This window comes from Hyalella azteca, unplaced genomic scaffold (genome assembly GCF_000764305.2).
Source record: "Hyalella azteca isolate HAZT.00-mixed unplaced genomic scaffold, Hazt_2.0.2 contig4363, whole genome shotgun sequence".
NCBI lineage: Eukaryota > Metazoa > Arthropoda > Malacostraca > Amphipoda > Hyalellidae > Hyalella > Hyalella azteca.
The window spans coordinates 297,772-318,130 of record NW_025934582.1 but is presented as its reverse complement, the minus strand read 5'-3'; the positions used below and the strand labels follow the sequence as shown (position 1 = coordinate 318,130).

At 39.1% G+C, this 20,359-nt stretch overlaps 2 protein-coding genes across 3 annotated transcripts in view; one reads left to right on the top strand and one right to left on the bottom strand.

Annotated features, from left to right (window-relative positions):
* Positions 1-1,227: 1,227 nt before the first annotated feature.
* Positions 1,228-9,789, bottom strand: LOC108673068. The gene is made up of 11 exons (XM_018160846.2): positions 9,665-9,789; positions 8,427-8,555; positions 7,815-7,986; positions 6,780-7,457; positions 6,166-6,499; positions 5,778-5,877; positions 5,593-5,663; positions 3,468-3,581; positions 2,841-2,999; positions 2,157-2,298; positions 1,228-1,725 (listed from the first exon to the last, which is right to left on the bottom strand). The coding sequence occupies exons 1-11, from the start codon at positions 9,772-9,774 to the stop codon at positions 1,473-1,475; spliced, it is 2,262 nt and encodes a 753-aa protein (XP_018016335.1). The 5' UTR covers positions 9,775-9,789; the 3' UTR covers positions 1,228-1,472.
* A 3,506-nt stretch (positions 9,790-13,295) lies between these two features.
* The window catches only part of LOC108673076 (6-phosphofructo-2-kinase/fructose-2,6-bisphosphatase-like), a 29,856-nt gene continuing 22,792 nt past the window's right edge, over positions 13,296-20,359 (top strand). For both annotated transcript variants that reach the window (XM_018160853.2, XM_018160852.2), the window contains exon 1: positions 13,296-14,408. In XM_018160853.2, the coding sequence (XP_018016342.1) occupies positions 14,306-14,408 (103 nt within the window). In that variant the 5' untranslated portion in view covers positions 13,296-14,305. The remainder of the gene's footprint in view (positions 14,409-20,359) is intronic.

The window sequence follows — 20,359 nt, the reverse complement described above, 5'->3', positions numbered from 1 at the left end:
AGTATGTAATGTATGTAATAAGAATTGATCTGATCTCGTGCCGGTGGAGTTTGTGTGCGACAAGATGAATTAATGTTATTTTAATTTAAATAGAGTATTGGAAAAAGCTTGAACATATTGTCATGACTCGTCTTGCAAGTTATATACAGTAAAATTATTGCCGGTGGCGTATACAATTAATGAATGAAACACTGCTTGCTATAGCTGAATTTCAAAAATGTGTGCCATGTCATGAAAACAATGACAGCTTTAAAACTTGACCTGTAGTTGAAACCAGACAACTAAATTCTACGGCAAGATGATGCACACGCCAATGATGTCAATAAAAGAGAGGAAATAAATAATTTTTTATTCGTTTAAAAAAAAATAAAATAAAAAAATAAAAAAATAAAGAGGAGCCCGCAAAGCCAATAATATCACTAGTTGATGTAATGAGGTCTATCCCAAGACAAGTTGCGGAATGTCAGCTAAACCGGCTCAAGATGTGGTAACGAGGGAATCTAAGAACCCTTTTCCGCCCAGTAGTAAAGAAGAGATGTCAACCTAACCTAACCTAACTGATGCTGCTATTGGCAGGTTCTTAGCGAGTTCTGACATTACCATTACATTGGTAATGCCACAACTTTAATTAATTTGTTTGCCTCAACTTGGAAGTAATTTTTAGTTTCAACACGTCTATCTCTCGTTGCAAAGCGGGTTTAGCCATGTTTGAATCTTTAATTATTCTCATTGACCGGCGGGTTTAATCAAAGAACCATCAAGGCTTTATCATTCTAAGTATATGCGTTGATGTAGCTCTCAATAGGACAGGAAACTATAGCAGTAATAAAGGTTATAGGGTACCTAGGATGGACTTTGATTTAATCTAGATATATATGACAGAACTTGAGTTGCTTACTAAAGGTTCATGATATATTATATTTTTCTCCTCGTTTAGGCCAACGGCGTAAGGGAAATCTCATTTTGTTTGATGTCTTATGGAAATATTTCAGTTCTATTCTTCCAATGAACAACGACCCTGATGTACATATTTGGTACCTAGCGTTCATGTCGCATTTTGTTCCTAATAAAAAAATGAAAAAGGTTTAACTGACCTTTTATTAACTTTATTCGTTTATTTATTATTCTTTATTCTACATATATTATATCAATCGTTTGATGCACACAGATTAAAATATCGATCGTCCAATTTATAAGCTTCCCCGAATGGAAATAATGTACACGGAGGATGATCAGAATGCTATTGATGTTACCCATTGTTACCATTCACATACTGGAAAAAAAAACTGAGCTGACAGTATCAAGTTTTGCAAGGCCATTTGTTGGAACTTCTAATCAAACACTTTTCTTAGAGAGAACTTAAATGCCTGGAAATAATTTTCTCCTTCCTAAATAACGACATCCTCCTCTAGATCTTACTAACTTAACCTCATCGCCTTTTTTTCTAAATATTTCAGCGGGTTTTAATAACCCTAAATATCACTAGACTGGTCGGGGAGCATGTTGCTAGTTATGAGACTCGCGGTCTCGTTGTCGAGCTCGCTCCTGTCGAGAGAAGATCGAGTGGACTGCCTTGCATTGCTGTGTCGTGAGCCCAGATCTTGCTCATCTGACGCTGATGTAGGCGACGTCTGAGTGATGATGGGTGACGCCAGGGTTGATAGCGGCGCCGTATGAGGGTCCGGCTGCTTCACGAACACCACTTCACTAGTGCCGTCCCATCTGCTACTCGCAAAAACATAAATTCTATTATCAAATCTAGTTAATATTTATTGTGTGAAAGATAATGGCCGATTCCTTATTGTGATATTTACTGTGCGTAACAGTTTTATGCCAGGTTATGCGTTACATTTTTATGCCAGTATTCCAAAGCACCAAGAATTTTCAAAGTGGGGGTTAAATTTGCAAAGGTTAGAAACCATTGTCTTCCGCTAAGGAAATGGATTATAATGTTATTGAATGTAAAAATGTGTCTTAAAGTTTCCCTCACATTGGTCCTCATTAACGCATTTCGCTCATCCCACTTAGTGTACTATTGAAAGTAAAATATTTTGTACATTGTTTATAATTGTCAAATGTAAAACCTAAAATATACGTGATAAATCAATATGATTCACATCACGAAGGCGTAAATCATATTTCAGCTTCAGAGATACCTGTTGGTAGGGCTGAAAGAGACCGTCGGCTGAACGGTGGTCCTGTAAACTGCGCTGCGGTAAGCAGTTTCATAGACCATGTCCCTGGGCTGTTTGTACAAGCGCACAAACACAAACAACAGCCCGATCGTCACAAGCAGAGCTGTTTTAAATGGTTAGTATGATAGGTAAGTCAAATTTTATACTGCTACCTTAGCAGACAGTTATTGCATAAGTAATTGCACAGTCATTGAGCTGCATTTTGTGATTCTGCACTTGGTTTTCCTTGGTTCTACAAGACAATTTTTTCATTCTACCGTTGATTATGATGTCATCACAAGTCACTACATTAGACAATTCTCCCTCAATGCGCCGGATAAACTCCAACTGTTTGTCGTCCTACTAGTATGAATTTCCTTATCGATTAATCGTTTTATATTAGTAGGTTCCGTTTCGTTTACTACGAGAACTATAGCTACTTTAGGGTGGCCCAGTGGTTATAGTTCAGAGTACCAAGATAGAAACAGAGAGGGCGCGGGTTCGATCCCAGCTCTGTGCGCCAGTTTCTGGTCAGAATCGTCGACTAAACGCTGAAACCGCTATTATATTATTATTAAAACCTAACTCTTGAACGCTCACTTCCTCCAACCTGTTGAATAACCTTATCAGATATTTCTGCAGACGTACGAGTATAGTGGAACTCACCGCATATGGCAGCAGCCATGAGGACCTTATTCTCTAAGGTGCGTGGAGAAGCATTGAAGAGCTCGTCGACTGCTATCATGGATGCATTGTTGGGCGTAGCCGTGAGGTTCAGAAGGCGGGTCACCACAGCGAACACATCAATGGCTTGCATTGAAGACACTACAAGTAATACAAACTTGTGTTTAACGTGATCCATTATTTTCGCAGACTATAAATATTTGTAATTCTCTCACTATACGAGCGTGCCGCTAAAGCAGGAGGTTGTGATAATATACTGGAAGAACTCTTCCAGTATATAAATCCAGTTTGACACTAAAAACCCATCAAACGCATGCAAAGTTTAACAATGTAGACTATAAATATTTGTAATTCTCTCACTATACCAGCGTACCACTAAAGCAGGAGGTTGTGATAAAATATACTGGAAGAACTCATCCAGTATATAAATCCAGTTTGACACTAAAAACCTATCAAACGCATGCAAAGTTTAACAATGTACCTATCAGTTCGTTCCTGAGATAGACAGTTACGCTGCTTTCTGGACACGCATCAATTTTACTGCCTTTAAAACTTGGAAAGACACGCAGGTATCAGCTAAGAAGAAAGGGTAGAGCTTTGGTATCCCACCTTCTCGGTTGTGCGGAAAGGAGGGCCCAGCCATCAACATGACTGGCTCCGACTGCTCCGTGCATTTTAGTGTAGGTAGAGCCCTTACTGCTCGCCAAGTCTCTAACTTGTTTGCTGTTCGATAAAACACATGAGAGCATGGATGTTCTTACTTAAACATAAAACCTTGTTGCTCATGAGTTTAAAATGCAAATATTAGTTCGGGATAAATAGTAAAAACTCTCTGAGTAAATGGCATAAAGAGCATGCGATACGACAGTAAGTGAACTTAATACATGTGGCACGATATCATTAAAATTCAGATCCGAGCATAAACGTTTGTTCTTCTCCAATCGAAAAGCAAGGTTTCTAAAACTAATCAATCGAATATGGATGTTCCGTTAAGACACCTGTACAAGGGAATAATATTAGCCACTAGTAGATTTGGCTAGTATTAGTGTTAGTAAAAACTGAAAAGTGCGCGAATCTGAGTCGCTCTTTAAATTCACGAAACCAAGGCGATGGTGCTCATAAGTTATCTCTGAGTCCTACCCATTCTTTCACCCACACTCTGTTGATTGACAAAGTTTTTTACCTTCTCAACTAGAACCATTCTTTCACCCACACTCTGTTGATTGACAAAGTTTTCATGAGAGCATGGATGTTCTTACTTAAACATAAAACCTTGTTGCTCATGAGTTTAAAATGCAAATATTAGTTCGGGATAAATAGTAAAAACTCTCCGAGTAAATGGCATAAAGAGCATGCGATACGACAGTAAGTGAACTTAATAAATGTGGCACGATATCATACTAAAATTCAGATCCGAGCCCAAACGTTAGTTCTTCTCCAATCGAAAAGCAAGGTTTCTGAAACTAATCAATCGAATATGGACGTTCCGTTAAGACACCTGTACAAGAGGATAATATTAGCCACTAATAGATTTGGCTAGTATTGGTGTTAGTAAAAATTGAAAAGTGCGCGAATCTGAGTCGCTCTGTAAATTCACGAAACCAAGGCGATGGTGCTCATAAGTTATCTCTGAGTCCTACCCATTCTTTCACCCACACTCTGTTGATTGACAAAGTATTTCACCTTCTCAACTAGAATGAAAACAATTTTAGTAACTGCTTTATCAAAAGCCTCGTGAAACTCACTCGCATTGTCACGTTACAAATTCTTTCACAGAGCGCCAATACCAGCCGATGTCTTCTTACGTGTGAGAAAATACTGTCAGCTAATACTTCCAGGTGTAAAAGCTTTGCGCCGATAAAACTAGAAACGAATAATAGTATGCGCTGATACTATCGGCAGAAACTTTCCTCGTGTACAGGCACCTTTAAAAATGGATAAATTTTTGGAGCTTGCGTTTAAATCATAGGATCGATACTTAATTGTACATACGAGTTGTTTCCTGAGGCGCTTATACACGGGGCTAGTAGCTGCGCTGCGCAAGTAGCTTATTAGCTACGAGTAGGTGAAGTTTTTACACTCCCAGTTTTGCCGGCTGAAAGCTTATTCACGAGGACAGTATTTGGTAAACAGTATTTTCGCATCCAGGGCCAGTGCGTTGTTGGAAGCAGTTGAGTGTGGTCTGCATACGGTGGAATAGGGAAGGTGAAGCAGTTGGTGGCATATTTGCAACTCGAGCTGAAGAGGGGAAACCTTTGTAGATCAGCGTAGAGTGAGGGTGAAATGCCTAATAAGGTCTCTCGTTGCCGTTTTAAAATATTACTTTCTTAATAAGTTTTTTTTTTAATATTTATCGCCACGTACATTCCACAGTAGATCATACTTTTAAAGTATATATAAGAAGAGTTCAACATCATCTGAACACCTCTTGACGTTCTTAGAACCGTCGTCGTTGGGACAAGACATAGTTAATACGTAATAACATTAGAAACATTTGCCTCAAGCAGGATACAGAGCGGCAGCCATACCGTTAATGCTAGACGGCACATTAACAACTTCAACTGCATCCGACGCAAATGAACCAGCTAGCCTACTCGCATCTGAAGAATAAATCATGACAATATTTGGAGTGCGAAAACTTGCAGCTAATATTAGCCTCGTGCATAAGCACCTATATTGAGCGTAATTTTGAAAAGATAAGAAATGAGTTGAAGTCGCGTCGCTTGTCACTCACCTCTCCTCTTATCGACGAATGCGAAGCCAGGATTAGCTTCGGCTAGAATGTCAGCAATCCGAGGATTTTGACTGGGAAAAAAGAACACTTATTGCTACGGATCAAAGAAGACATAAATCAGGTGACTTATAGTGTTGCAATTATTCAATGAACGCACTAATGAAAGTTAATACAATGTCATCTACCTGAAATGCCAGAGTTTTACTTCACGTTTCTTGACGACACTGAAATGGCTCCGATTTGAGTAGTTTTCAAGTAAATTCAAAATCTTGAGCTCATTAGAACCTGCGGGAAAAAAACAATCAGTCAAATGAATTCGTCGAGTTTCAAATTTGTACCGAAATACACACTTTCTACGGTCATTCTCATAATTATTTCTAATTTGTCTCCACGTTTTTAATGTCACGTGCCTACAAAAATATGAAACTGCAGTGAATATAACTCTTCAAACAAGAGCAGTCCATCTTAGCCATTAATTTAGTAAAAACGAATTTTTTCAACATCCTTCCCATTATTACTCGTTTACGCAACATATCCTAGTGATTTCGAGATGGACGTCACCGAATTTGATACCTTGATTAGGCCAAATGTGGAGAAGGGGAGTTTCTCCCACTAGAGTGACGTTTTGGCCTTGCAAAATGGCTGCTAAATCCATAATGAAGTCGTCCGAAGTTTCCTGCAACCCAGGTGTGGGTTCTTCCGCATTGTAATTCCTTTCAACCCCAGTCATTTTTATGGATCCTGATAAATCCGGGGTTTTATGACCGGCATTCTTCAGTTTGAGCGAGGGCTCAAGAGGAGGACCAAAGGGTACCGAGCATAGGTCGCTCACCAATACCAACTCAACTTTGTGATGAAGGTCGTGCTCTTGAAGCAACAAATGCAGGTACAGCAGACTGTCGTCGAGCTAGAATGTAGGGTAAAATTAGGATGGAAGTAATATGAACCTCGGTACTGAACTGTCAAATTATTTAAATAATCTATTGCAAGCGTCATCAATGCATCGACGAATTTCTAATGTAGTCATGTTGTTCAATTGATGATCATGCACGAAATAGTTCATTCCGAAACATACGATCCAATAAGTAAACCATCGGAATATCCTAGGTTCTTAGCATGCTATAGTCATCCCGTGCTCCATAAGCGGTGTCACGGACAGAAAATTCAAGAAATAAATTCGCCAGAACCTTGTGAAGAATATCCTCCATTTGAGTCGATGTTGGGCCGTACAGTTCAGCCGTGGTGTGTGGCTCTTCAAATCTCATCAGAATAAAATTAGCGCGCATTTTTTCATTCAAGGTAAAAATGAGGCTCTCTTCGGATAAAGTGGCGAATTCGTATCGATTATAATCATCAGATGCATTCAATATTCTCCTAGAATCATTTTGATAATTAGGATTAGATAGAGATTTTTCCATGCTAGAAATGTTATTATCTGCGTCGCTTGCCGAATCAACTATTCGCTTAACTTCGTCCAAATTGTTGCTCTCTTTCTCGATCTTCACTGGCACATATTTCTCCTCGCGCTCACTAGTGTACCAATGCTCAACACTTGGGCTGAGATGATGGAGACTCCAGATGTTTGAAGTACTTTCGGCAATCGAGGGTCCTTTCCTTCCGTGTTCATTGACGTTGCCCGGGGATTCTTCGGCACGCGTATTATCTCCAACGACATAACGGCGGTAATCGGATGCGCTGAACCTGGCAGTGGCGAAAGCAACCGCCAGGTCAAAGGCGTCCGTGAACGTGAAGGAAGGCCTGGAGCTCTGAGGGACAAAGTAAGTCGGTCGTCTCCCAGAAAATGGATATTCACAGCCTGGCCACATGATGCACGCACTCACTCCTCCCCGCTGTTCGTTTAAAATCTGCGGGAATATAATTACCAACTCGTAAATATATAATATAAATTCGTAGAATAGTAATCCATAGATAAAATGATGCCGATATGGTCGTTACGTCCAATGTTGATGAATATTAACCATCAAAACTATCCACTTTTCGTGTACTCGACAGTCATTGGATTTGTTTTTCGTGCCCATCGGTGAAGACAGCCTGCGCATAATAGATCTTACCATTATCCTTTCTACTCCTTATTTTATAAAGTAAGTCAGTAAATAGTCTCCTTTAATTCCATATTTAACTTTCAAAATTGTCCCATGCGACACAGCCGGCTGCAACAGTTTTATGTAAAGTGTTCACTGCAATTACTCCCCAGTCTTTACCCAAAGTGGAGTGACGTTCGGGTTCTGAGTATACATCTCAGGATCGTTGGATGTGAGGACTCTGCCGAGTGTGGAGTCGTACAAAGCTTGGGCCAACACGCCATGAGTCTCGGGATACACGCCCGTCACCATACCGAACGAGTTGGGCGCACTTGTACCAGGGTACTGAGGCCTGCGGTGTGAGCGAAATATTAGAGCACCATAGGTCAAAATTTCATCAAAAAATAGCGGAAATCAGTGAGAAACTGGTCAAAGTGAAGCGAGTAAAATGATTAAGATACGAAAAAATCTTGCTATCCAGGCTCAATTCGTGGTAAAAGGGAATCTCTGAGCCCATTCCTACTAAAGAATCTCTGGGTTCGAGTGGCGATTACCCTATGAACGGTTCCTGAGGGTTCATACAGCTTCTGCTTCCCCAGTGTAGTAGAGCCATATGTGAGCGTGAACAGCCCTTGACTACTAATGAGAAAATAATAGCCAATATGCCATGAGTTAGCCATGGAACTATCAGCCAGTTCCTTATTAGGAGCTCATTGAGTAACCAGCAGCTCGTGCCCAATTAAGAGGCTAATTCAAAGGGTTTCTTACAGCTCGAGCGGTTGGGCAACTCACTCAAAGTTGACGGGGTGCGGGCCTTGGTCGCGCAGGTACAGCAAGTTGGGCAGATCGAAGGTGTCCAGGTACTGCTTGTTGAGGCCGCTGAAGCTTAGCAACAGCACCACACGACCACTAGGCGAGTCACTGAAACACGGCGCAAATCATTATGAACAAAAATTTCAGTGGTGCTGGAGGATAATTTATGCTATATTCATTGATGAGGTAACAACACTCATTTGACTTCACTATGCAGTGTGCATTGATGGGACACAAAGCGTCTGGTATGAATGAAGTCACACATGCGTCTATCGTGATCAAATTTTAATGCGCCCGCAGTGCGGGCTGCCTGAGACTAATACGTCTCTAAGTTATCATTAATCATTTCAGAACTGAGACGTAATACTCTAGGTACTTCGATTGATTTCATGCATCCATTCAACTGTTGGCCAAAACGTAGCACACACGTAAACTAAATTTCGAGTGAAATCAAAGCAATATTAAATTTTATTTCATTCAGTTTTATAAGTTCAGTTTAAAGATGTTAAACATTTAATGTTCGGTTCAAAGAAGTCGATGTCTGATTTCTGTAGCGGAGTTCATTGCATTCATATGAATACGATCCTGACTAAAACAAAAGCATTAAACTTGAACAATCAAACGTGCCGATTGATATGAATCACTTCACGCGGATGCTCCCACAAAAATGAAAGAATATGAACATTGCAGGAATGCGAGGTAATACTTTAGATTAAGTGCACCCAAAAAGGGTGTTTTTTTAATTATATGTTTTTTGGAGGGTAGATTAAGAATCTGAAATCCGTTTTTGGCGGCGGTCAGCATCGGAAATGTTTAATAGAACCTGTTCCTAACTGGACCTAACCTGCGAGGTTTTCGTTGATTGGCTAGGTTTTTCCGGTCGCCGGACGGACTCCAAACATAGAAAAAACCTATTGGCTAGGTTTTTCCGGTCGCCGGACGGACTCCAAAGTCCATACATAGAAAAAACTTATTGGCTAGGTTTTTCCGGCCGCCGGACGGACTCCAAACATAGAAAAAACCTAGCCGATCAACGAAAACCTCGCAGGTTAGGTCCACTTAGGAACAGGTTCCATTAAAAATTTCCGATGCTGACCGCCGCCAAAAACGGATTTCAGATTCTTAATCTACACCCAAAAAACATTTAATTAAAAAAAACTTTTTTTTTGATGCACTTAATCTAAAGTAATACCGAATGCGATAGATACCGTACTAACGTCCCATGTTCTGAAGCTGTCCCGAAGTCTCCTTTCTTGTCTAGTTCGGCACCCACGCGAACTGCGAGCATCATAATCACGCTAATTACTTCCGGCGTGTACGACACCATTACTATACGCGATTTTCTGCTTGCGGGTTCCTGATGTTTCAAAAGGAAAACATTAGCTTCATTTTGAATTAGTTCACTCAAATTTCACACACGACATATCGTACAATTGTTATGCAGTTAAGCGTCGGTTAGGTTTCATCTTGGCGGTTGTGGTGAACTAGCTTCTTAGGGTATAATACGAAACGTGTACTTTCTCACAAGGACAAGACGGTAGACCGACAGAGCATATAGCACCGCTAACATGCCATCTGTATTCAGTACAAACACTCTACCACAATTATTCTCTATTCTATTATTTTTTTCTCTCAGTGATGAGAGAAAAAAAAAACAGAATACTAGCGACAAATGTATACGAGACACAAGAAACGGCTCAGCTTCGCGTGAAAATCAAATTTTTGCAATTCACCACTGGGTCAGAAAGTGAAAATTTGTCATGAATCTTAGGAGATCTAGAGCGCCAATTAAACATTCACTTGGCCAAACCATGATACAAGTAACCGTCATTCAATGCATTTTCTTCAAAACTAGAATTAATAGGTAATTTACGAAAAGTTTATTTTCCTCGTTACATAGCTGAACGCGAGATCAACATGATCGACAAATCTTGAAATGTTATTCTAATTCGTAGGATAATTCAGCTGCTGTGTATGGAGGAAACAAAAACTCGCTGTAAAAACGGTGTGTAACCTTAATTAAATGGCGGGTTCAATCAAATTAACCCTCTACCGCCTGACACGAGTAACCGGAGCAATATTGTCACACATCTGATTTATACGTTACTACTAGCCAGTGAGCGCAAATGACGTGCACTGAACGTTTCCGCCACGTACGACAACTTTAAAATATTTTCTGTTGCCTACAAACGTCCTCACGTTGTTGCTACACTCAATAGTTTACGTATAATTCAAGTTGAAAGTTATGTTCCCGGAGAGTTAAGTTGCAAGGTTTCATCCCCGAGGAGTTTTCGCAATTCTCTGTCAAAATAAGTATTAATCACGAATCACGTTTCTGAAGCACTGACTGACTTGCAGACTTAGCGTCAAGTATACGTTAGTCCACGAATCAGAGAAAGATCAAGGAGAGATTTTCGGGTAGATGCATGGTTCAGTAAACAAGCGCTTTCATGAACGTCTTGTCGAAAGAAGAACGTATATTTTCAGGGCGCTATATATAATATCTTCGTCGGTGCTGCGCCGTATCTTAACCAAGTAACCAATTCTAGCTCAGTGTCTTCGAGCGTTCGGAAGTTATTCCTGCACTTACTGCGAATGACGCTACAAGATTAAAGACTTTACACTCCATGCCCAGACGTACCGACTTGACAACCCTAGAACCAACCACTAGGTTGTGAGTTTCGAAGCCGCAGGGATTTACTTTGTGTGAACTATCTAAAAATTGAATGACCTTCTTGAACTACCTATAGAACACTGAAATAATAAAGGAGGATAGCACTTACGTACCCAACCGGACAAGTAATAATTCTATAAGATATAATGTTAAATGATATCATCTACGTACTCAACCGACAAGTACCTAACCTCCGACAGAGCCTGGGCCTGATGGTCTAGCCTGGACCACCAATACAGGTAAAAGGCAAAGTACGCTACGCAAAAACCAGGATTTTTTATGCTACATCTTTTCAGCTACTTGACTGCAACCGTCCGGGCCATACCCATAACTCTATTGAGACCCCACCGTCTGGGCGATTGTACTGACGTCTTGTCGTCTTGGAAGGATCCTGGATAAGGATCGCATTTACAATGAGGCCTATGATGGGAAAGACCCTGTCAAGACCGTGAGGCTTTGAAAACAATCTAGGGGAAGAATGAGGAATTTCAGATTAGTTGTTCTATTGTGAACTATTACGGGTAAAGGTCCGTACCACTAAATAAATTTTGGACTACTATTGCGACTCCATGAAGGTTTTCTGTAGCTCAGTCCAGCTAATATAAAGTTGACATTGAAGTATTATGTTAACAATTGAACATATACTTCCATATGGATAAATTTTTATATACGAAGACAATTTTATTCTATGCAAGTGCTAACAGTGCCACTTCACTCAATTTACCGCCCTCGTATGATAACAATATAATACTAGCCATACATATATTTTTATGTTTGATTGGCTCACAAGAATTATATAGCAATCGGATCGTTACAAAATTTATAGTCAAGTTAAGTCACACAATATATCGCTTATATTCGTGCGAAACTACTTGGGAAACGTTGCATTAAAGTGCTGTGCCATACTTGAAGAAAAACCATGTATTTCAGTATTAATTCCGTTCATTATTAATTTCAATATATTTCATACTTACTTGCAATAAGGTATGCAGTGCTCACGGCAGTTAAAACCACGCAAATAATTCAATTAACACAGCAATGTCTCGCTGAGAAGTGGCCTCCATTTACATGCTCCGCGCATTTTTGATCACATCATGCCTCTCGGGTGAGCGATTTGCCGACATTCCAGTCTATTTTCAGAGGAAGCTGAACCCATGGTTGAATTAATATTAATTTTATTAATTCAACCATGGTATTAATTCAAGTATGGTATTAATTCAAGTATTAATTCAACCATGGCTGAACCCATGGTCGGTCTTTTAAAACAATGACACCTAGACAACTGTGATTTAGACTTATTTATTTTAGCTGATTGTTGTCCATCTTGTAGTAAGACTTGAAAACGCTTTAGAAGCAATTGACACGCTGAAATTGAATTGAAATTTCCTGTTTTATTTGATTTGTTCAAGTCAACAGGTAAATACATTTTCAATTGTTTGGGCCGTTGAAACACCTAGCTGCATGTTCGCCATTTCGAGTGAAAATCACTAAAACAGTGCAAGACTCGAAAACCATGTGAGTATTCTCAAAAATGGCGCCAACGTCAATTAACTTTACAGTATAAAATTTTACTGAACAATTATTCGTATTGCGTTCAGGAAGCACTAACTAAAATTTGCAGCATATGTTCAAAATTATTAGGAAGCATTTCTAGTGGAGGACGGCAAGCACGTGCGGCCGTTACTGTAAGTAAGGTCTTGCAACTACTTCCTCAAGAACGGTACGTCATTAATTGTGTGCATCCGCATGCGAAAACGACACGTGTGTTTCCTGACTTTGCATGTGATGATAATACCTCAAAAAAATTAGTTTTGAGCATTAGAATTTTTACAAGTGAGGTTTCTCTGATACACGTCAGCGGGATTTTCATTCTATTACTCCATTCTACGTTGTAGGTACGGTATTTAATTCATATTCACTCGCTAATTATGTTTATGCAGTAAATTTATCATTTATATGGTAAAGTTAGGTTTTGCTCTGAGGTGTAATAAATTATCAAAGTGATAGTGTTAATGACACCAATCTTTTTGATATGTATGAAAGCTTCTGGCGGTCTTGTCCAGCTGTGGCAAGCTCACAGCAGCTACGGCGCATGCTCGTGGTGGTGATGCTAGCCAAGCAGCAGGCGAGTGTGGTGGTGAGGTGATCACTTCACGGTGTTGATGTGCCTGGTGCCACACGACCGCAGTTCTAAACCAGACCGCAGCGTGTGTGTGCGCCGTTCCGTTTACTGTCCTTGCTCTCACCTTTACTGGCCGCTGGGCTTGTCCATCGACTTTGCCCGTATATATAGTGCACCCAATGATTATAAAAGTTTCCATTCACTTTAAAACCTCGAGAGAGGATGCGTGTCTCTTCCACAAAGAATACGGACTCGCAAGTGATTTTTGCCATTTCATAGTTCTGTGAAAATAAATCTATTCCACGGCGGTTCATCTGCTTTGTGTTAGTTTATCTCCCTTGCAGAGCTGTTCGTTTGTTTATTTTTTTTTTCACTAGCGCTGTTGGGTTCATCAGGTACGCGCTGACACAATAACACATGGTATTACTTGAATCAACACTGTCATTTCATAAACTTAGATTGTCCGTAACTGAGCAGAGCCGCTGATGAGTTTGCGTCAGCTGTACCGATATTTTGGCGAGCAATACAACCTTTTCTACCCGAAAGTCAAGAAGTGAAGACTAAGAAGACCTTGTTCGACCTTCAAGTGAATGTAATCAAGAAAAAAATTACTGAGAGCCCCTGAATCCAACTGGGAAATAATGTTCAAGAGTTATCTCATTTACAACTGATGCTTAACTGAAGACAGTGTCGTCGCATCTTTCTTATACACAATCATCAAGGTAGACTGGTAGAGGTAATACGTGCATCGGGCGATCCATTCAGGCCTTACAACTGTTCCATGTAATCCAGTACTTGTGCCCGCGAACTGCTTCCCTGTCAGCGTTAGGCTTAAAAAAAACCAGTACTTGCCGCAAGCTGCGATTGCTAGACAACTGGAACGGTGAAAAGAGAGGTGGAAAATTGAACAATTTTGCTCAATCACTGATTATCTCAGATTTGAGGGGGATTCTGTAGAATTTCTTGGAGAAATTGGAAAAAGGTGTAAGCGAAAGCCGATAAAGATTATCTTGTACCGAACTTCTCCATCGTTCCCTGTGATTTGGTTGTGTTGAGATTAGTATGGCCCCGACTCCAACAATGGAGATGGACGACAGTTTCCAACAGGACTGGCAGGATCTTATAGCTACGCATCCTGTCTGCAGAATGACACGCGACACGAGTGGTGAGTATTTTACCAATAATTCAACGTAATACCGAGCTTAAATGTATCATAATTGCTCATTACTGAGCTTCCAATGATTGGATTTGCACGTAACTCGAACTCGTGCGAGAGGGCTAGAGTGAACGGCTGAAAAGCTCTCAAATCATGATTTCGTGAAGCCACAAAACCGATTGCCACTGCGCATCATATTACTGACCTTACAGGTACTACACCGTACACGACGGTGCACAAACCCCATCCGGCTTGATTGATCCTTCTACGTTAAGGGTGAAATGACTATTGATATAAACGGAAATGGATCCATAATGGAAGTACAAACTGACGATAGTAGTATTGAATGTTGTTGTCTCTTTTTGTATCCGTAAAAAATATTTTTTGTTACTGGGACGTTTAAGTTTGATAGTTGATATCATCTGAGACATTGATGATAAGTTGCAGCTTGGGGCAGTGATAATATGGTAGGTTTCTGTTATGAGACGTCGAAAAATGATTATGATACTTGATATCATGACAAATTTTGAATTCGTCGCTGTTGGCACGTTTCAGCGTAAGGCTGTGTTTATGATGGATGTTATGTTGCAGAGTGACTCCGTGATAATGGTACGATACAGTTTAAGAAAACGATGATGTTAGAGTTTTGATGCCACAAGTAAGAAGTCGTCCAGTATGTATCACTCGTAAATAACGAACAATTTCAACTAAATATACCATATTATTCAATTCTATTTTTTTCATTGTAAAATCGTATCAAAGACGGAAATTGTCAATTGAATTTGGATAAAATAGGAAGTTAAAGATGAGGTTCGGAAAACTGTATACAGATATTTAGCAATTGTGTTTCCATATTTTTAAACCTAATGGTATTCAAATAAAAATAAATTTGAAACTGAATTGAATGCTATTTACCTTAATTATACGTTCATTACTAGTACTAATAACTAAATGCATCCTAACGCTATGATTTTGATTGTTTTTCAACTTTCATCGCGCTGTTATTCTAAGTTTTGGGCATATGAAATACAAAGAAATTCATGCTCTGTTCTCGGAGAGCCTCGGACTATCTTTTCTCGGTAATCTGCTACGTCGTTGCTGAGATTTCTAGAAGTTAGGCTCTGCTTGGCAACAGCATATTCAGTACACAAGCATGCAGCTCGCCCACATCTCCGCTGTGAATTGCTCACACCTGATGATATTGCATCACCAGGTTGTTTTCTTGCAGGTCGATTTCTTCAATTGGATAGTAATCTACATTAACTGCTATAGTCTATTACAATTTTGCGAATGCTAAATTCACTGTTTCTGATTGTGCTGAACGAGAGATGAAACCTATAAAATTAATTCTTCTAATATGCCTGTAGATTTTATTTGTTTTATTGAGAGATAAATTGCATACCTACAGCTGATAGTGCTTCCAATTCTTTCATTGGTACCTAGATTCGTGTATTCATGCTTCCTATCGGTGAAAGGTGCGATAAAATCTATTGAAGGTACAACGCAGTTCATTTAGGTGATTCACAATTACGTCAGCAACTATACCGTCATCAGCTTATATCTAAAGTCGAACTTCGATCTGTTCGTATCGCGTCAATGTCGCGATTGTTCCTTGCATTAAGTAACGATATTCGATCGCTCGTCTTGAGCAGCTTCTTGTCATGAAGTTTTGCGATCTAAATCAAAATTAAAAGGTCATGTAACCTGGCTCCTCAGGGTGCAGCTTGATTACCAAGCTGTACTTTGACACACGACGTTAAATTGAGGTCACGCACTCTCGTTAAAGCCAAATTCCATTGCGTTCGAAAAGTGCGAGATATTGCTAATTTTCACACAATAATTTCAGATAAATATACCAATTTAATTATTATGCTTAATGGAAGAATAAAATGTGGTTAAGGTTTCAGTGCTGTGCCACAATGCGTGGTATTACAGAAAACCATAATTGATGAATTTCTAATATAAACCTTGACGTACTGATTACAAGACTGGTTTATTGAGCTTGAAGCATCGTGTGTCAAAAACTTATACTGGAATTCGTACTTAAACTCAGTGAACTCAATGAACTTAAATACAAGTGACAAGTTCATTGGTGATGCCATTGGATCACGACGTCACTAGACATTTGATAAATCGGATTTCTTAACGGAAGAGAATCCTACATGTCTTTACCTTTATAAGAAGCCAATATATGACTCAAATAAAATGATCCTAACTAATATGTTTGAAGGTGGATGATTTGAAAGTCACGAGCAGACAGTGTGTCTCCAGAGGCTGAAGAGTGTATGCATGTGATGCTCTGCACGTACACAGGCAGGGTTGGCAGACCTCGTACGATTGCACGTGCCAAAGAACGCACGTCGCATTTGTCAGATGAGTTGGGGCAATTCAGGTGACCCACCCCGCGCGTTGGCTCCTTGACGGCCCGCAGGAATTTTGATTATGCATGTGACCGGTCTTGCTGTGACGTGGCTGATAAAACTTCATGGGCAAAATCTGGTGATACTTACGGTCAAGGCATAAGATTGCGTGTTGTCTAAATCGACTAATCAGGCTCGGATATAAATTTCAGCCACCTAGGCTTTTATTATCTTTTTTACGTTGTTTTCCAAACGTGAACGAAGCTCAGCAATACGAGACCTGGACTGGGATTAACGTCTGAGCTAGTTCTGCGCTGCACAGATTGGCTCCAAACGTAAGTTGTGAAGTCTTTGTTTTATTGTGGGTGAGCAAGCAAGCTGGCTGCTAACTTTTTCCTTCTTGGAACAATGGACATGTTAACGACGCCGACCTATATTTATATTAAAAGTTGAATTTTTATTTGATCAACTGAATTAAAGTCCATTCCCTGAAATTGACCAAGAAGTCATCTGTTGGAGAAAACATCAGCGGTTTTTATGTTGTTGCATCAATTACCACACGTTATTTGAATTTCGTGTCCAGAAATTTATTATTGTATTAAAATGCGCTGTAAAGTTTTTACCAAGCCACTTATTTCTGATGTGTTGGTAAACACGTGCACGTTGCCCTTATGCGTTTTTCATGACTAAAGTAATAGTTTTTAGCGATGTTCCTGTACAGGCCTTTATGCTATTTCAACCTTGCAATTCATTTGATATTTTCACTACTTTAATGTCTAAATTTCTGCAATAAGTTATAAAATTTACATTTCTTGAGCTAGCTTACGGGCGAGACCGAAATCTTGCTTCACCTGCTTGCTTATTTTTATTCCCGAGGCCATAACCGTTATATGAGCGGTCAAGGAGCCACCGCGCTGCATGCTCTTTCTAGAGACGCTCATTTTAATTTTCATGTATCATCCTTACATATGATCGATAAAATAACCTTTATTTATTTCGACTGGGTTAAATTAATTGTGCATAATTTTTTTTATGAGAGATTCATATATAAAGGAAAATATTGAGAATTTGCATATGAAACGTAGTTGAATGAAAAACCACCGGGGTGGTGTGTGTAATGTGTATAAGGAACGATATAGTGATCCGTTTGTGTTAAGTACCAAGTATACCAAGTTTGTGTTTCGGCAACCTAGTTATGGCTTGTGGGCCAGCTTAAACGTTACAGTTTTTTCGGCAAGCTTAAACTGATTTTTTTTTAGGGCGAGGTACACATTTTCATGACACTTGCAAAGCAGCAGCGTCTGTTGAGTTAAAAACCAAATTGCAAAGAATTTTTCCTGGGAAATATGATATTCCTTGCTAAACCTTTAAATTTGATCTATCAAAAAATCAATCAAATGATTTGTATTGGCAATCACTAGCTTTGCTTGAGTTTTCCTATGCTTTTTCTTTGACAATGAGTAGAGCAGCAGATTATTTTTTGATAATTACCAACGACCGACGCTGTTTTTTTTTCTCGTCAAACTTTATTGCTATAAACTATTTCCACGTTAACGAATGCGAATTTCAAAAATGAAAATACTATTCATCGCCATAGATTATCATGTTAATTTATTATTTGATCAACCAAACCTGATTTAAAGTTGGCCACTTTTTGGCAGTGATGCGTACGTGGGTATTAGTAAGCAGTAAGCACTCATGAGGCGGTCTCATGTGTGCCGGCAGCCTCAATGAGGTCAAGGCATATGCGCACATTATGATGCTGTTGCTACCTGCGCACGCTCTCCTCAACCAGCCTGCCACTCCACCATGTTCCCAACCAATGCACTTTACACCAATGCACTTTACACCAATGCACTTTACACCAATGCACTTTACACCAATGCACTTTACACCAATGCACTTTACACCAATGCACTTTACATGAATATGTTTTTTCCTTTTCTATAAAGGATTTGTGAAAACGTTTCAGATTCACTACAATGTTGTAACTTTACAACGTTCTAGAACCGCGCATTTCTGTGTAATCAATACGGTTCTTAATTCATTTTTTGTTATTTATTTTTTAACTTATTATATCTTTTCGTAAGAATATCTATGTAAGTAGTAACCAAGTATTTTTCCAAGACATATTGTATATATGATGATTCAATTTGAAAGCAAATCAATCAGACGTAGCTCGTTGGTGGTTTTTTAATTCACCGGCTGTTCGTACACTGAGAGTTCTGATATGTTACCATGGCTAGAATTCATTCATTTGCTCTCACAGCTGAAGATCCGATTTCTTTCGCAACTAGAAGTCTTCATTTTAATTGGTAACTAAATTTAATTACGTGCTTTTTAGAATTTAATTGTACCTTTTATTCTATAGTTTTTGTCCTCACAAATTTTTTTATATTTGAAGGTTATTACATGTAACCACAAGTATGTCAAACTTTCTTTGTCTAGCGCAATTTTGTATTTTATTTTATAATGAAAAGTAATTATATTGTAAATAGATTAAAATAGACATAGTTTTTATTCCACGGTCGGAAAATATTGCAAAAGTATCTTTTCCGAATACGAATAACTTGTATACAGCTCATATTGTACAAAGTTTGACAGGGAATCCGACAATAATATCTGTGGCTTTATTGATTGACGTATATACAGTATGTATATACGTCAAGACATACGTCAAGACAAAACATGGGAAACATATAACATTTTGATATCGTAATTTTTGAACATGTTATAAACAATAGAAACGTGATATATTTTTATGTTTTATTGTTGCTGCTAATTGATTTTTTTATTTTTGCACAGATATTTTTAGTAAATTTTTGTGTATTTAACCTAACCTATAACCTTTATATGGCAAACCTCTGAGACTTTCAAAGAGGCCAAATTGTTGGCGCCCGTATATCAGCTGCTAGTGTGACAGAAACTTCCCGAATGCTTGACGTTTCTAGAGATATACTGTCTCAAAAGTAATGCCATGTGTGCTTTTGAAGCAAACGGAAACACGTCCTCAGTAAAGCGCAGTTCTGGCCGAAAGTCGAAGTTGTCAGAGAGAGATCGTTGGTACCTAAATCAAATTGTAACGGTAAATCAAATTGTGAGGGACAATTACTGCAGACCTCAATATGGACACCTACAGAACCCCGTTTCCATAAAGAGTGTCAGCTGAGAGCTGCATAGATCTGGATTCTATATGGAAGAGCTACAATTAGAAAACAAATGGTTGCGAATACAAATTCTTTAAAGCGTTTAGAGTGGTACAATAACCTGCAGAATTTATTCCTGGAGCAGTTTAAAAGTGTGGTTTTCTTTGATGAATCATCGTTTACCTGATTTCCAACCTCTGGCCGAGTTTACTTATATGACATGAGTCTTTGAAAGAGCTGGAGGGAGTTTAAACTGAAAAATGGGTTTGAATTCCTTTGTAAACAATTCACAATTTGAATGAATCAATACCTCGGAGAATTGAGGTTGTAATTGCCGCAAAAGGTGGACCTACATCATACTAAAATATGTTGTATTTTGTGGATTTCTCAGGTGTTTCTCGTATTTTGTTTAACCCCAGTAGGTCTGGTAACATTTTTGATTATATAGGTACAT

Excerpts from the sequence above, each read along its gene's own strand:
- LOC108673068 (XM_018160846.2), bottom strand. The coding sequence starts at position 9,774 with ATGGTGTCGTACACGCCGGAAGTAATTAGCGTGATTATGATGCTCGCA. Across the intron at positions 7,458-7,814 it reads CGAACGTCACTCCACTTTGG|ATTTTAAACGAACAGCGGGG; the intron begins GTAAAGACTGGG and ends ATATTCCCGCAG. Across the intron at positions 2,299-2,840 it reads CATGGCTGCTGCCATATGCG|CTCTGCTTGTGACGATCGGG; the intron begins GTGAGTTCCACT and ends CATTTAAAACAG.